The sequence below is a fragment of the Psammomys obesus genome, unplaced genomic scaffold (genome assembly GCF_907164565.1).
Source record: "Psammomys obesus unplaced genomic scaffold, mPsaObe1.curated_primary_1811, whole genome shotgun sequence".
NCBI lineage: Eukaryota > Metazoa > Chordata > Mammalia > Rodentia > Muridae > Psammomys > Psammomys obesus.
This window is the reverse complement of record NW_026596051.1, coordinates 44373859-44389733: the sequence shown is the minus strand read 5'-3', so window position 1 is coordinate 44389733 and position 15875 is coordinate 44373859. Positions and strand designations below refer to the sequence as shown.

At 39.1% G+C, this 15875-nt stretch overlaps 1 protein-coding gene across 1 annotated transcript in view; it reads left to right on the top strand.

Moving 5' to 3' along the window:
• The window catches only part of Arap2 (ArfGAP with RhoGAP domain, ankyrin repeat and PH domain 2), a 155829-nt gene that overhangs the window by 134740 nt on the left and 5214 nt on the right, over positions 1-15875 (top strand). Inside the window, exons 27-30 of the mRNA XM_055623805.1 lie at positions 1854-1981; positions 7536-7618; positions 8567-8602; positions 10498-10561. Coding sequence (XP_055479780.1) covers positions 1854-1981; positions 7536-7618; positions 8567-8602; positions 10498-10561 — 311 coding nt within the window. The remainder of the gene's footprint in view (positions 1-1853; positions 1982-7535; positions 7619-8566; positions 8603-10497; positions 10562-15875) is intronic.

Genomic DNA, 15875 nt, shown 5'->3' with positions numbered 1-15875 from the left:
TTTTTTTTGTTAGAAAGAAAAATAATTATGTCCCACCTTAGCCCCCTCAGTTACAGAATTACAGAGATGTGCCATCATAATCAAAATAGAGCATACATGTGTATGTGATATTATGCATTTATGGTTGTTCCTATTTATTGTGGCATACACATATGACATATGTTAAATATTATATATCATTAATCTTAGAAATTTTAGAGTGTCGTAGATATAGAAATCTTTTTTATTTTTTTTAATTTTTTATTACTTACACTTTATTCATTTTGTATCCCCCCATAAGCCCCTCCCTCCTCCCCTCCCAATCCCACCCTCCCTCCCCTTTCTGCATGCATGCCACTCCCCAAGTCCACTGAGTTAGTATTTTTATATAAAAACATAAATCAAAAGATTTGTAAATCTGTGTTTGAAAGAAAGAAGACCCATTTTTATGCTATGTCTGTTTGCCTTGAGTATATCATCTACTGTTTTATTTATTTTTATTTTTTTATGTGCATGAATTTGTTTTGTTTTTGCAACGATGAGCATTGAACTCTGCCTTCAGGGCAGAAGCTGTGCTCTGGCTTTTTCACCTCTGCTCCCTAATAGTTTTCCTAACTGATAGAATTAGAGAAAAGCATTTGGTTTTGTTTGTTTGTTTGTATCTCAAGAGGTCACTAAACAAGTTTCACTAAGCTGCAGGTAGCCATGCATGAATGGCAGTAAAGCTATTAGGGCGTTGGAATTTGATTAGAGGAAAACAGATATTAAATGAAGTAGTGCCTGCTTGTGTGTGCTCTGCATCACTCTCTGGGAGATTTAGTGCTTTAGAGAGTGCTTCCACTCCTCAGACCTGTTCCCCTAACAAAGCTGAGTTAGATGATTTCCCCAAGCTGATCGCTTAGCAATTTCCTGCATTAGAGTAATTCTCTGAAATAGCTGCTCTTTCCCAATTGAAAGTAGATTTGCACATGATACCATTTCTCACTTTTTCATGCTCTCTTATACTTAGAAATTTACACAGCGTCATGCTTTGCATATGTAGATATATCCTGGACCACATTATATGTAAAACCTACTTCTGATTAGGTAAATAGAACCCAATGAAAATTGAATGCGTGTCCGCTGGGGGGTGGGGCTGCCCTGACCACTCATGCCGCTCCAGACTGCAGTGCTCTGAAGTGATTGAGGGACATAAAGCGTCATTGTGCTAGGAAGGAATATAGGGATTATAGACCTCTAGAGAGCCACACTAAAAAGACTATGAACACGTGGATTTACTGTTTTATTAGTATGTTTTATTTAATATCATGTGTCCAAAATATAATCTTTCAATATCTAACCAACGTTTAGAAATATGATCTTGAGGCTACCGCAGTGGCTTGGGAAGTAAAGGCTCTTACCACCAAGGCTGATGGTCTGAGTTTGATCTCTAGAACTCACACAGGAAGCAGAGAACTGACTCTACAAGTTTCCCCTGACCTCCATCTACATCCATGACCTCACAATCAATAAATACATCTGACATTTCAAAAAGGAATAATGACATTTTACCTATTTTGATCTGGAGAGATGGCTCAATGGTTAAGAACACTTACTACTCTCTGATTCATTTCCTAGCACCCACAGTGGGCAGTTGGTAGCCATCTGTAACCATAGCTCCACTTTAATGCCCACTGCTGGCCTCCAGTGACACCCACACTAATATGGCACACATTCAAGCAGACACATGCTCACGCAGGCTCACAGAGGCATGCACACACACACACATGTAAATAAAAATAAATCTTTAAGATTTCAAAATACAGATGGTTTATACTGTGTTCCCAATCAGTGAAAATGAACCCAATTTCCAGAAGTTGTGTTCTGTTTTACAGAGAAAAGCATCAAAGAAGGTGCCTTGAAGCTCAAAGAGGAACCATCTAAAATACTATCTGGGAATAAGTTTCAAGACCGATACGTTGTTTTACGAGATGGACATCTCTTTATTTACAAGGATCCAAAGGTAACTGGATAGGCAGGATTGGTGCATGAGAATTACTATTTTGTGCGAATATTCTTACCTTCCTCTGACACTAGTCACCATCATCTTCTTCAGAATCATGCTTGCATTTAGCCAGTGACTACCTGCAGTATTTGGGGTGTAACCCCAATCATTCAGTAACTTCGTCTAGAATTTCCTGTGGCCTCTCTATGAACCTCAGGTTTTGATGTTGTTGTTTGAAAGAAAATTGCTTCATCACCAAAGAGACTTTCAGCATGTTAACATAAACTATCATATACATCAGCATCGTAGCCAATAGAGAGCATGTCATGTTTAAAGGCAAAAAAAGAAGCTTTTTGTGAGGTTACCGAGATTTAATGAAGAGTGGTGTTAAAAAGACAAAACCCCAAATCTGTAACAAATGTTAATATCTTCCTTATACATTTGAACAAATCATATTTACTGGCTTCTATAGATTATTCCCCTTAAGTGTTGAGTTTTATTAAAGAAATGTGAAGTAGCAATAAGAACCAGAGCTTTAGAAAGTGGAGTTAGATAACTGATGCAGCTATAAAATGCTGAATTTGGCATAAGAAATGCTCACCTCTGCTGAGTGTTATGAATAAGTAACTAAACATCTCTGCTCCTCTTAAGAATATGATGATTTTGGTGTGAGTTTTATAAACTGAATATATTCATATTTAAATAGAATATGTGTAAGAAGTTTTTTTGAAATGTGAAATATTTGTGAATTTATATTATTATCAAAATCTACTTATACAGACACCCCTAAGAATTGGATAGGTAAGTTGCAGAATGAATAAATATATTCAAAATAACTATATCTGAAAAAACAAAATGACTCATCTAGGATATTGCAAGCCATTCCAAATCAACAAGAAAGTCATCTCAGAAAACACTTGAGCAAAGGATTGAGCAGATGCTACATGAAGGAATCTATAGAAAGGACTCATGAGCCACTAAACCAAATATGTCCACCATCATTAGTTATCATAAAATTAATGCTAAATTATTAGTATACAATTTTACAGACCGTTTGTTTTCATGAAAATCATGAGCGGCAACTCCAGCTTGGACAGGGATGTAGAGTAACTGGAGCGTTTATGAACAGTTAGAGGAAGGGAAATATCCTAATATTATGTAGGACTCTTTCAACAATTTCACAATAACGTTATTCATACATCTGCCAGTAATCACCCCTGAGCACTTGCACAGGTTATAAATGAAGCTGTTGGTTGGCAGCTTCATTCACAGAAGTATCCATAACTAGGAGAATAATGTCCGCATAGATAGAAGACTACTGATAAGATTTCTAGTGCATGTCACGACATGGGTGAACAGAAGAAGCACAGCAGTCAGTAGCCAACCATGTGTCCCCATTCTGTTCAGTCTATGCTGAAAGTATTTTTCAAGGGTTTGCTTGGCCCGGGGAGAAAAATAGACATAGAGTTCCCAGGTCACAGATAGAGCAGTATCTGGGGAGAAGCATTCTCTGTCTCCTAATTCCACCTGACACACTCAAAAGTGTCACACCATTGCTGTTTAGTGTTGTGGTTCTGTTCTCTCTGCAGAGGAAAACTAATTTTTTTAAAAAAATAAGGCACTTTCCTACATGTTTCGAGTTATATGAGTGGATTTTAAGGTTCGTGAAACTTAGATTTATATCTGTGAAAATCAAAGCTAGCCTTTACACTTGATTGTTTAACACTGTACAGCATAGCCTGGTTAACCTTTTCTTGTTCTTGGGTACTTGCTCATTAATCTTCTATACTTGTAATGTGTTGGTGCAGGGTTGTGTTTTCAGTTGTATGTCACACTGGGAGCTTTAAAAATGAAGTTGCATATTTTAGTCCAGTCAAGACCCCTACTCTTTTTACTGCACAGCAATGGAAGTCCGTAAAAACAACTCTCTTCAGGAGTGGAAAGAACGGCAGTGTGACCACCATATCCCCAAATAACAATAGTATGACTGCTGTATGACAGCAGAATGTGTGGCATTGGCTAGCTTCACGCCATCTTTCTAAAAGCTCCCTGGAATCGGGACTTTTGCTATTCAATTTTTCATGTGTCCTGAAAAGTCACAAAGACTTTACATAACCGGCCAGAGACCATAGATAACCAATAAGCAATAAAGACAAAATCCATTTCCAGATGTCAGGTTTCAAAGGGTGTGTGAAAGGACTGCCTCAGGACAATACATTAATATCACTTTAGCTGCATATTTTGGCTGACAATTTATTTGAAGATGGTAGGACCTTTTCATCCACATAGTACCAAGAATGTTTAAATATGGCTACACAAGGCTTATTCGCAGTGACCTCCTACAGAGGACCAAGGTTTGATTGCCAGCACCAAGACTGCATTGACCTCGTACGCCCTCATCTGTTGTAGGCGGGTGCTGGGCGCTCACATGGGAGACAGACAGACATGTGGGCATGTCTGCAATACCTCATAAGCACCCAAGATTTCAGAGCATTGGGACCGCAGTTGAAGAATTGCAGTCCAGTCACTAAATACGAAGATTCAGCTCTGGGACAGTTTTACTAACATATGTGCCCTGTATACATCTAGAAAATTATTTCCTGAGGAGGAAGTAGAAAGTATAAACTGAGAAATATATTTAAAGCAACTGTTAATTAGAAATAATTTATGAATGTTCATTAACAACAAATTAGAGTAATACACAAGGGAAGATAGATTTTGTTTTCACAGGTTTTCCCTGCACAGAAAATGTTAATTAAAATATGTTCAGACCTGATTTACATAAAAGGTGAGAGGTTTAAAAGAATATTACCATTACACTCTTAATGGTGTGAAAAAAGCAAATGAGTATGAGGGTGGGAGAGGTATTCTTAACAGTTGCATGAACTAATAAGCAAACTCCTTTTAGCCCCAGGAATAATTTGAAGTTCACTTATTTAATTGACTTAGTTAATAACTTTACTTTGAAATTTAGTAACTCAAGCAACACATTGTACATTTCATAAAAGTATAGTTTGTTGAACTTTTGAAGACATTCGCTAGAAATAGGACATACCAGAGAAGGGGGGAGAGGTATTTTGCCAACTGAGATTTACTTTTCTGGAACTTTCCATTGGGATCTTTGCAGTTCCCTGTAATGGATCTCAGTTTGAACATGGAAACATATGAGAGATTTATCTTCCTAGCTGCTGAGTTGCCTAGCCAGTTATGATTTTAGTGTGGTGTGAAGTAATAAGCTTCAGTGGCAGGAGAGCCGTGAGGAATTTCTTTATACTCTTTAGCTCCTACAAGAAAGACTTTCAAAATACAAGCAGGACATTGGACCTACCAATGTCCTGAATAGGTTCTAAGGCATGCAAATGGCCCCATTCACCTATTGTTGGCCTTGCTGCCTTTCATTCTACTCTGTAGCCAAGTATGGTGCTGTGTAGCAGGGATTAGCCTCCTGCACTGCTGAGGAGGATGTTATCCTCAGTTGTAGTGTCATTTAACCTCTGACATAAGTTACAGTCACCTTATAGCATGCAGGCTTAATGGCCAGCCCTGTGCTTCCTGGGTAGAGCCTACAGAGAGGTACCTAATGGCTATACCTCCTGATCACACAAAAGACATTCTTTTTTAAATGTTTGCTCCTTAAAATTCAAGAAGTTAGCGAGTCATAAGATCAATATCAAAATCATTTTTCAGTTGTTCTTAGAAGAGAAAATGCCCTTAAAAATAAATAGAAGCAAATCTGAAGGAAGTATAGACCTTCACTGATAAAAATTGATTTAACCTTACTGATATTGATTTCTAACTCTATTATAATTCTCAGAGTTATTTTTTAGAACTCTATGAAAATAATAGTTTACCTCAAAGTCAAATAGATAAAATGAAATAGTCATGAAATATTTTTCCAACCATTAAGAATATGCAGTACTATAAGGAGAGGAACAGAACCAAAATATCTGGGCACAGGGGTCTTTTCTGAGACTAACACTCCAACCAAGGACCATTCATGGATACAGCCTAGAATCTCTGCACAGATGTAGCCCATGGCAGCTCAGTATCCAAGTGGGTGTTCTAGTAAGGGAACAGGGACTTCTCTAACATGAGCTCAGTGGCTGGCTCTTTGACCACCTCCCCCTGAGGGGGGAGCAGCCTTACCAGGCCACAGAGGAGGACAATGAAGACAGTCCTGATGAAACCTTATAGGATGGGAGTCTGATGAAGGGGAGGAGGACCTCCCCTCTCAGTGGACTGGGGGGAGGTGCATAGGAGGAGAAGAGGGAGTAGGATGGGGTTGGGAGGGGATAAGGGAGAGGTGTACAGCTGGGATACAAAGTGAATAAATTGTAATAAATGAAAAGAATATGTAATACATCAGAAAATCTTTAAATAATACAACTGAATATACAGGTGAACACGGAAGGATGATACTCTGAAGTCCAGTAAAAGAATTGTTAATCTAGACTTAATTTTTAAAACTATGTCATAAGAATTATTAGCTATAGATATTTGTTAAATAAATTGGAGCAGACTAGTTGTCAAGAAAAATACTTAATTTAAATTTTCACTTATATTAAAACTTAGAATATTTCAGGATAATAAAATAATTAAATATTTTAAAGTAGCAGCCATCAAAATTCACAAGACCGTGAAAACAAGTTTCTGTCAACTGTATGGGAATATCTTGAATTAAATGAAAGTTAAGAATGTGTGAGCCTGGTATTGTGGTACATTTCTGTAATTCTAGCCCTTGAGAAATGGGGGCAGAGGGATCAAGGCCATGCTCTGCAACATAGTGAGTTTAGAGTTTGAGGCCACATGAGCACTTTCTCAAAAAATAGTTTTTGACTTCATAACAGAACAAAATTAAGTCAAACTTCAATTCAACTTGAAATTCAATTCAATTTCAACTTCAATTCAATTCAAATTCTATTCAAAAGAAACCAGATTTCCACGTTAATATATTAAATGCTAATATAAAACATAAGACATGGATAGACGTTGCTGGAGATGGAAGCTTTTGTTTCCTTCAGTCATCCCTACCTCTGGCTCTTATGATCATTCCCACTCCTCTTCTGCAAGCAACTTTTAACATGTATTGGCTACTTACTTAAGCACAGATAACATAGATGTTCAAAGGGGTTGGGGAACATGTGAATGATCCGGAATAAGCACATGTTTTTAATGTGCTTTTGCAATGTTTTTGAACAAGTTCTCCCTGACAGTTTCCCTCAGTGTAACTACTTGTAGTTTAATCTGTGTCCTTGCATGTACATGGACTGTTTCCCCGCTGTAAAATCCATAATGTGTAAAATTCTCTTTCATTTAGTGATAAAATCTGACCCAAACCAGTCCGACAGCTAGACCCTATATTCTATGTTATACATTATTCTATTTTATACATTTTCTACTTCAATTTATTTATTTGCTCATGTTATAATCAAATTAGTCTTTATTTGCCAAAACTTGTAGTATACGCATACACATGGGACAAAAAGAATTCTGAATGCAGTTATTACTATCCTACAATGTTAAGGAGATTCAAAATCTACTTAATTACAGGTTAAATTTTCTTCCCTTACAGAGCAGCAAACATGACAAAATGTTTCCTCTCAGTGTGATGAAGTTTTATCTTGGTGTGAAAAAGAAAATGAAGCCCCCAACCAGGTAAGTCTCAAAGGAAAGGGTTGTCTAGTGGGGGGAGGAGGGGGAAGAATTGTCTGTTGAAGGGCTTAGCACTAAGTGGCATTGTGTAACACCTGTAAATCTTGAGTCCGTCATCTGTGCCTGTGGTCCTGGGGCAGACTGAGTGGCTTTATGAGTATATAAGAGGGATAATATTTCCATGGAGCAAAGGTCAAGATCCTTAGTAACTGCTCTCTGCCCTGGATGTCTTGAGACATCCTTGAGAGACTTCAACAAATTCTAGGATGTGGTTCCTTGGCCTCCCATTCCTTGACAGAGCACAGCAGTGTCTGGGTTCCAAGGTCACTAAATAAACACAAGAAATCAAACCTGCTCTTCAACTTTCTGATGCCTGGTGTGTTTTGATCCTGGCTTTGCCAATCTCTTTTTATTTGCTGAGACAAATTTGGATGAATATCTCTAAGAACATGGACCCTCTTAAACATTATGTGTCTTTTTAATACTTGGTGAACCCAGCATTTTATTTATATCATAATTGGTTATCACACTCACTCTGATTAGATTAGTAATTTTATTACAGTATTCCAGAAAACTCTTTAATGACCTGTGACTCTCAGATTCCATTAATGAAAATTTTCTTCTTCTTGCTTCTGTGTTTAGTTTTAAGCTGAAGACATATACACACGTAACACATGCACACATATACACGCCTGATTTTAGCCATTTCATAGATATTATTCATTAGTATCTTCATCCGCTATGTGTTGCTTTATAAAAATACCTGTGACCAGCTATTTATGATAGCACATCAGATAAAAACACTAGTGATTAATTTTCACAGGCTCTAACATGTGGTGCCTTTATTGGGTGGGTTCCGTTAGGGGCCTTTTCTAGCCGTGTCATGTCATGACGTAGGACCAGGGTAGGACTGTGTTTAACTTGTTGTTTTTGTTTCTCTGTGGGATGCAGTTGGGGATTGACGGCTTATTCTGAAAAACATCACTGGTAAGTTAATAACGGCAGCCTTTTGATTTTATATAATATTTAGAATTTTGAGGAAATAATGACATCATGTCATAGGCAGAACTATAGGCAAGAAAAAGGAAATAAACTTGAATTAAGTTTGGTTAATTATAATCTTACATCCTTGCCAATGTCTCTTTCAAGAAACTATATCTGATTTCTTCCATAGAAATTTCATCATTTCTTCCACAGTAGATGCCAGTGGCATCCAGCTTTTAGGAAATGAATCGGCAAAATTAAGGGTTTTTTTGTTTATTTATTTTTTAATATACCTAAGTTGACACTTGAAAAAATAACTCATATCCTGTTTTCAAACATGTTTTCCATTGTCTCCCTTCTCCTGCCTGTCTCCCAGAATGCTCTGAAAACCAGGTATTCACTGACCTCCTGTCCAGCCAGTCCCCAAGTTATATTAGGTTAGATATTTCCTCGTCCCTTCTTCACCCCAACCCTTGGGGCCCGTGCGTCTTGATCTGCCTGGTTTATGGAGAGTCTCTCTGCCTCTTACACGCCTGACTCTGCTTTTGTTTTCTACCGCGTTCTCTACCCAAGCACCATGGTCTTTTCTCCAGTGAACACTTTCTCTCCTGCTTAAAAACCCTTCTGTGAATCCTGTACAGAAAATCTTGTGGGATTTTTGCCTTCATCAGCCTCATTTCTTCCTAGTTTTTCTTTTGTACTTGAGGGGAGAATAGGGCATCAGACTTTGGTTTGCTGCTTCTTGTACCTGTGAGTTACACATGATTCACCTTTAATCATATGGGCTGCTCCCTTCCTCCCAGCCTCCATCCACTTCCTGATGAACCAGCAAAATCAGGTGTCATTCCTTCAAACCATAACCTTGGTAGACACCCTCTCCTGCAATCATTATTAATTACTTTACATTTATTTTTGCATACATAAGATAGTTTCACATTTGCCTGGAGATGAAAAATGACAGTGTCTTAGCAAGACTAATGAAAAACAAAACAAGTTATAGACATGCCATTTTCCTGTTTTTTCCATGTAAATTGTGTTTTTACTTATTATTTATAAGTTCAGGAATATAATATAATATAGTTCTGAGTATAATTTTATCGGCATGTCCATTATTTCATCCAAACAACAGGTACAAAATCTGCCTCTTCAGAAAGCAGCTTCTTCTCAAGCCCTCTGGTCTTGTAGTACCTACATCTGCTGGTTTTTTTCATCAGATGCTCTTGATCTCTCTTACTGCATTTGTTTGCATAGCCAGCTTCACTGACGTACTGCGCAAGGCTTGAGAGCACAAGCTGCTTTATTTAGGGTTTTAGTAAAATATTATTGAGTGAGTGCCAAGAGACGCGTAGTGATATTTGTCTGACGAGACCATGTCTAAGCCTTAAAAAAATAAAATAAAAAACTGCTGCTTCATGAATGTACACATATGTTCCACTCAGAGTGTCTGGAGAAAAGCTGTTTTATGGCCATGTGCCTGAAGACACCAAATGACACTGACTTTGCTTTTCCGGAATGTTGCTGATCTTGTGCAGCAAGGCAATTTGATGTTTGCTTCCCGGAAGACTGAAACCGCTCCTACTGACTTAGTCTGAGTTTGATTTCAGACTAAAACCAGAAGTTTGGAAGAGTCAGATATAATTCTTTTTTGTTTGTTTGTTTGTTTGTTTGCTTTTCAATACAGGGTTTCTCTGTGCAGCCCTGACTGTCCTGGACTCCCTTGTAGAACAGGCTGGCCTCGAACTCACAGAGATCTGCCTGCCTCAGCCTCCCTGAGTGCTGGGATTACAGGCGTGCACCACTGCACCCCCAGAGATAATTCTGACTATTTAATTACTAACCACAGTATGGAAGAGCAGTTGTCTATTACCAGTGCTTATTCTATAAACCTTGCTTTTTAGGCACCTGTGTTGTGAGAGCTTGCAATCCCAGATGGAGTGGATGGCCTGCATCTTCATTGCCCAGGTACGATAGCTCTTATGGCCATCTGACCTACTCGAAGTTTCGTTTAAAGGAAACGCTAATGCTTGTTATTGTCACTGAAGTTTTGTTTTTAATGCACGCAATTGACACACTTTGACTTGCCTGAGTTTTTGCATATACAAACATCTAAATTTTCCATTGGCCTTTGAGGCTGTTGTAACTGTCCAGCCTTCTTGTTCCTGCTCCCCACACAGGACGGATGTGCTGGTTCAGGTGGTAGCCTCGACTGAGCTCTCACTGCTCTGCAGTGGAAGGAAGCTCTTCATACAGAAACACACACTTTGCCCTTTCCTCCCATCCTTCCTCCTCTGTCACTGCAGAAGCGAGGATGGGAAACGACATTTCTTTGATGCCTGTTGTCTGGTAAATACTTCCTAAGAGTCAAGTTTTGTGTCCCTTATGGTGCACAGCAGAACCTGGGTTTGCGCGAAACTGTTCGTTAGATTGTGCACTGCTCTCAGCACTCAGCAAGACCCGCACTCAGCTTCACACTTGGTCTTCCGCTTGAAGGAGTGTTGTGACAAGGGTCACATGTTCCAGTCGACTGAACTGGCTCCTTTCTCTGCCCTTTCTACATGGCTCAGAAGCACCACTTCTCACAGAGCATTGGAATTCATGGCTAATGAATAACTTGTCACTATTACGGTTCAGATCATTTCATGTCTCTTACAATGAAAAAGTTAACTCACTTCCAAATCTAGTTCTTACTGCTTTTGAAAAGCATTTCTCTATGATTTAATTTATTACATTTTCCAGGGATTAATAAAGATTCCACCTTGTCACCTATTTACTGCTTTGTAATGCATTTTTAGGGGGAAAAAAAGATGTATTCTTTTTATATATATTAATATAATTTATTTTTAAATAATTTTATATATTCACTTGTATCCCAGCTGTGGCCCTCTCCCTCTTTCCCTCCCATTCCTCCCCTCCCTCCCTCATCTCCTCCCTGCCCCCTCCTCAGTCCACTGAGAGGGGGTGTCCTCCTCTCCTTCCATCTGGCCCTAGCTTATCAGGTATCTTCAGGATCGTTGCAATGTCCTCATCTGTGGCCTAGCAAGGCTGCTCCTCCCTCAGTGGGGAGGGGAAGCTCACGAGTTCATGTCAGAAACAATTTCTGTCCTCTTTACTAGGGAACTCACATGGATACTGAGCTGCCATGGGCTCTCTCTGAGCAGGGTTGTAGGTTATATCCATGCATGGTCCTTGGTTGGATAAACAGTCTCATAGAAGACCCCTGTGCTCAGATATATTTGGACCTTGTGGGATGTATTGTTAATTTTTGCATCTTTTCTTAATTTTGAAAAGTCAGCTATTCATACTATACTTAAAAACCAAAACTCGAAATGTGAAGTTATTTTGTTTAAAGTTGGAAGCATACAGTCAAAAGCTGTTACATTATCTGTTTACAGCACAATTAAACTGATGTTTTTGTTTTCATAATTGGAGTCAGTAGACCTTGGTGTTGACAGTCAAGGAATGAATAGTCCTTCTCCATTGTAGCACTAATTAAAAACATACGTGTAATTAGTTGTTTTCTTTGTGCCTTTTCTGCTAAAATGTAAATTCAGTAGGAATGACTTTCTTTTTTGGCTCATGTGTGTATCTGCCTCATAAAGCCTATTGTGCTCTCCAAAATATGTACATAGTTTTTCCAGAATATGAAAACAGTAACTAAAATAAGCACTTGGATGAGATCTGAAATGGAAAGTGTGGTGAAATGAAGCCAATGTAATGAATTTGGAGAGGAGGTCCTATAAATGCAATACAGGAGGGCACAGGTTGAAAGTAGCTATCAGGGAGTGGATTTCTGAAAAAGTAAGAGATGAACTGAGATCTCTGTAAAATGAAGAGTTGGGTGTTCTGGGCATTGGAAGTGTCATCCCATACTTGGGACTGACAGGTCCAAGACTGGAGGTGTCACCACAGGCCCTTCATTTCACAAGTGTCCTAAAGCTCTCACAGAGGGAAGATATGAGAGTTTAAAACAAGGATATAACTACATTATTTTTAGTTGGAAAAACAATTTTGAGACAGCTGTAGAGAGAGTCAAAGCTGGAAGTGGAAGAGCAGCTGTGTGGGAGGAGGTGTCTGCAAGGCTGGTGTGGAGACTGTGCAGAACATCAGGATTGAGGAATGTTTTGATATAAAATAAAAGTGTGTGTGTTTTTTTTTTAAATTTTTTATTAATTATACTTTATTCATTTTGTATCCCCCCATAAGCCCCTCCCTCCTCCCCTCCCAATCCCACCCTCCCTCCCCTTTCTGCATGCATGCCACTCCCCAAGTCCACTGATAGGGGAGGTTCTCCTCTCCTTTCTGATCTTAGTCTATCAGTTCTCATCAAAATTGGCTGCATTGTCCTCTACCGTGGCCTAGTAAGGCTGCTCCCCCATCAGGGGGAGGTGATCAACGAGCAGGCCAATCAGATTATGTCAGAGGCAGTCCCTCTTCCCATTACTATGTAACCCACTTGGACACTGAACTGCCATGGGCTACATCTGTGCAGGTTATCTCCACGAATAGTCCTTGGTTGGAGTATGAGTCTCTGGGAAGTTCCCTGTGTTCAAATTATCTTGTTCTGTTGCTCTGCTTGTGGAGTTCCCGTCCCCTCCAGCTCTTACTATTTCCCACTTCTTACATAAAATTAATTCATGAAGATTTAATTTGAAAGAAGTAGTGGAAATCTAAGAAGAACCCTAATTTATTTATTTTTGTTATATACCTATACATTTATTAACAAATTTTACAGTTAACAATGCAAATTTATTTTAGATTTTTTTGATATTTTTTAATTCTTTATTACTTACACTTTGTATCTCCCCCTGTGGTTCCCTCCCTCCTCCCATCCCAATCTCTCCCTTCCTCCACCCTCTGCATGCATGCCCCTCCCCAAGTCCACTGATAGGGGAGGTCTTCTTTTCCTTCCTTCTGATCCTAGTCAATTAGGTCTCATCAGGAGTGGCTGCATTGTCTTCTTCTGTGGCCTGGTAATGCTGCTTCCCCCTCAGGGGGAGGTAATTAAAGAGCAGGCCAATCAGTTCATGTCAGAGACAGTCCCTGTTCCTATCACAATGGAACCCACATGGATACTGAACTGCCATGGGCTACATCTGTGCAGGGGTCTTAGGTTATCTTCATGCATAGTCTTTGGTTGGAATATCAGTCTCAGGAAAGACCCCTGTGCTCAGATTTTTTGGTTCTGTTGCTCTCCTTGTGGAGTTCCTGTCCTCTCCAGGTCTTACTGTTTCCCACTTCTTTCCTAAGAATAATTTATTTTTATTAATTACAGTTTATTCGCGTTGTATCCCAGCTGTAGCCCCCTTCCTCATCTCCTCCCATGCCCCTCCCCTAGTTCTCCTCCCCTCCCTCTGACCCCAGCCTATCAGGTCTCTCAGGCCTGGCTGCCATGTCCTCCTCTGTGGCCTGACATGGCTGAAGAACCCTAATTTTATGTTTGTTTGGAACAAGGCTTTTATTTCTTCCTGTTGAAGTAGGCTTCATTTTTTTTTTTCATTTTCAGTTGGATTTCTTTCTGAAGCATATATGTAAAGCATTTTTTTTTTGTTTTCTGAGGTGTCATGCTTTGTATTGAAAAATAAACACTGTTTAGAAGATGCCATGCTCCTGCATTGCCATGTTCCTGCTCTGTGTATACAGTAAGCTCTCACTACACTGTTCTCACTGAGTGCATCACAGTGATCAGAACAGCTCAGTCTTTAAGTACAAAATGAGTAAGCTGTAATTTTATTATCCTTTGCAGTCTGAGTATTTCATTGTTTCCATTTTCAATAATTACAGAACTTTTGCCACATTTGGAGTAATGATTTTATAATAGGTTCATATTTTTAAGTAAGTGCAATTTTAACACTTCATATAAAACTTGAGGGTGGAGAAACACTCTCATAGAAGACCCCTGTGCCCTGATATATTTGGTCCTCGAACCCCTGCTCGGATGTAGCCCATGGTACATCCAAGTGGGTACCCTTGGAAACAAGGACTATTTCTGACATGAACTTAATGGCTGGCTCTTTGACCTCCCCCACTCCAAGGGAGGAGCAACTTTGCTAGGCCACAGAGGAGAACATGGCAGCCAGTCCTGAAGATACCTGATAAGCTAGGGTCAGATGGAAGGGGAGAAGGACCTCCCCTATTAGTGGACTTAGAAAGGGGCAGGGAGGAGATGAGAGAGGGAGTGTGTGATTGGGAGGGAATAAGGGAGGGGGCTATGGCTGGGATACAAAGTAAATAACCTGTGATTAGTATTAAAAAAATAAAAATTATTAAAAAAAAAAAAACTTGAGAGTGTAACCCAGGAATAGATGTGCCTCTTGCTGATAACCTGGTTTTCAGTTTTCTTCTTTCTTTAATTTAAAATTAAGAACCCCAAGTTTTAGAACATAGAAAATTGCTGATTAAATAGAATGTTATCTGAGATGTAGAAGGAAGCCAAGTTTCATTTAGACCAAATGGAAGTTGAGACAGCCGTGAGTTTTAAAGGGAACATGGTGAGCTGCAAAGCAGATTAAAAATCCAGGTGAAAGTGTGAGGCTGTAGTGTGTATGTGGGGCAAGTGGACATTTGGACACGCTGTGGAAGCGGAAGCTAAAGCCAACAAACAGGAACAGAGAAACAGAAAACTGTTTATTAAACCCTAGGTTGTTCCACATTTGGGAGGTCAAGCAGACTTGAAGGAAACAGATAGAAGATTTGAGGAGGAATGACAGAGAAAACAGGTAGAGATAACAAGGTTGTGAACAGTGTCGTTAGTTAGGGATGTCAGGCCCACAGAGATTTGATGGTTTCAATCAGTTTGACTTTAAGATTAGATAGTATACATTTTTTTCTCGTGTGGTAACAGAGAGTCATGCTGGCCAAGGCCAGTCATGGAAGTACTGTTGTTCATAGTTGTTCAAAGTCATATACATCACAGAGGGTTGTACGTTTTTTCCTCAGATGATAGGTTATAGAGCAGTTTTATCTTTGCCTGCTGGGCAGTTAAAGATACTTACAACCAGAACAATTGTTGACTACAAAGAAAAGAAAAACTTGGTTACATGGCTGTGGATGTAGGGGAATTAGTATATCTTACAATGAAAAGTTCTATATCCAAGAGATTAATGATCATTTTATGATTAAGTCAGTGAGTTTAGCACTTGTGAGGCAGTAAAAGTTGCTTAAAGTGTCAGGGTGGAGGAGAAAGTGAAAAATAATATGCAAATAGTGAGGAGACCAGTTGTCCTGTGGCAATGTTTGCTAATCACTATAAGTTTAAGGAAAACTTTAAAGTGAAATG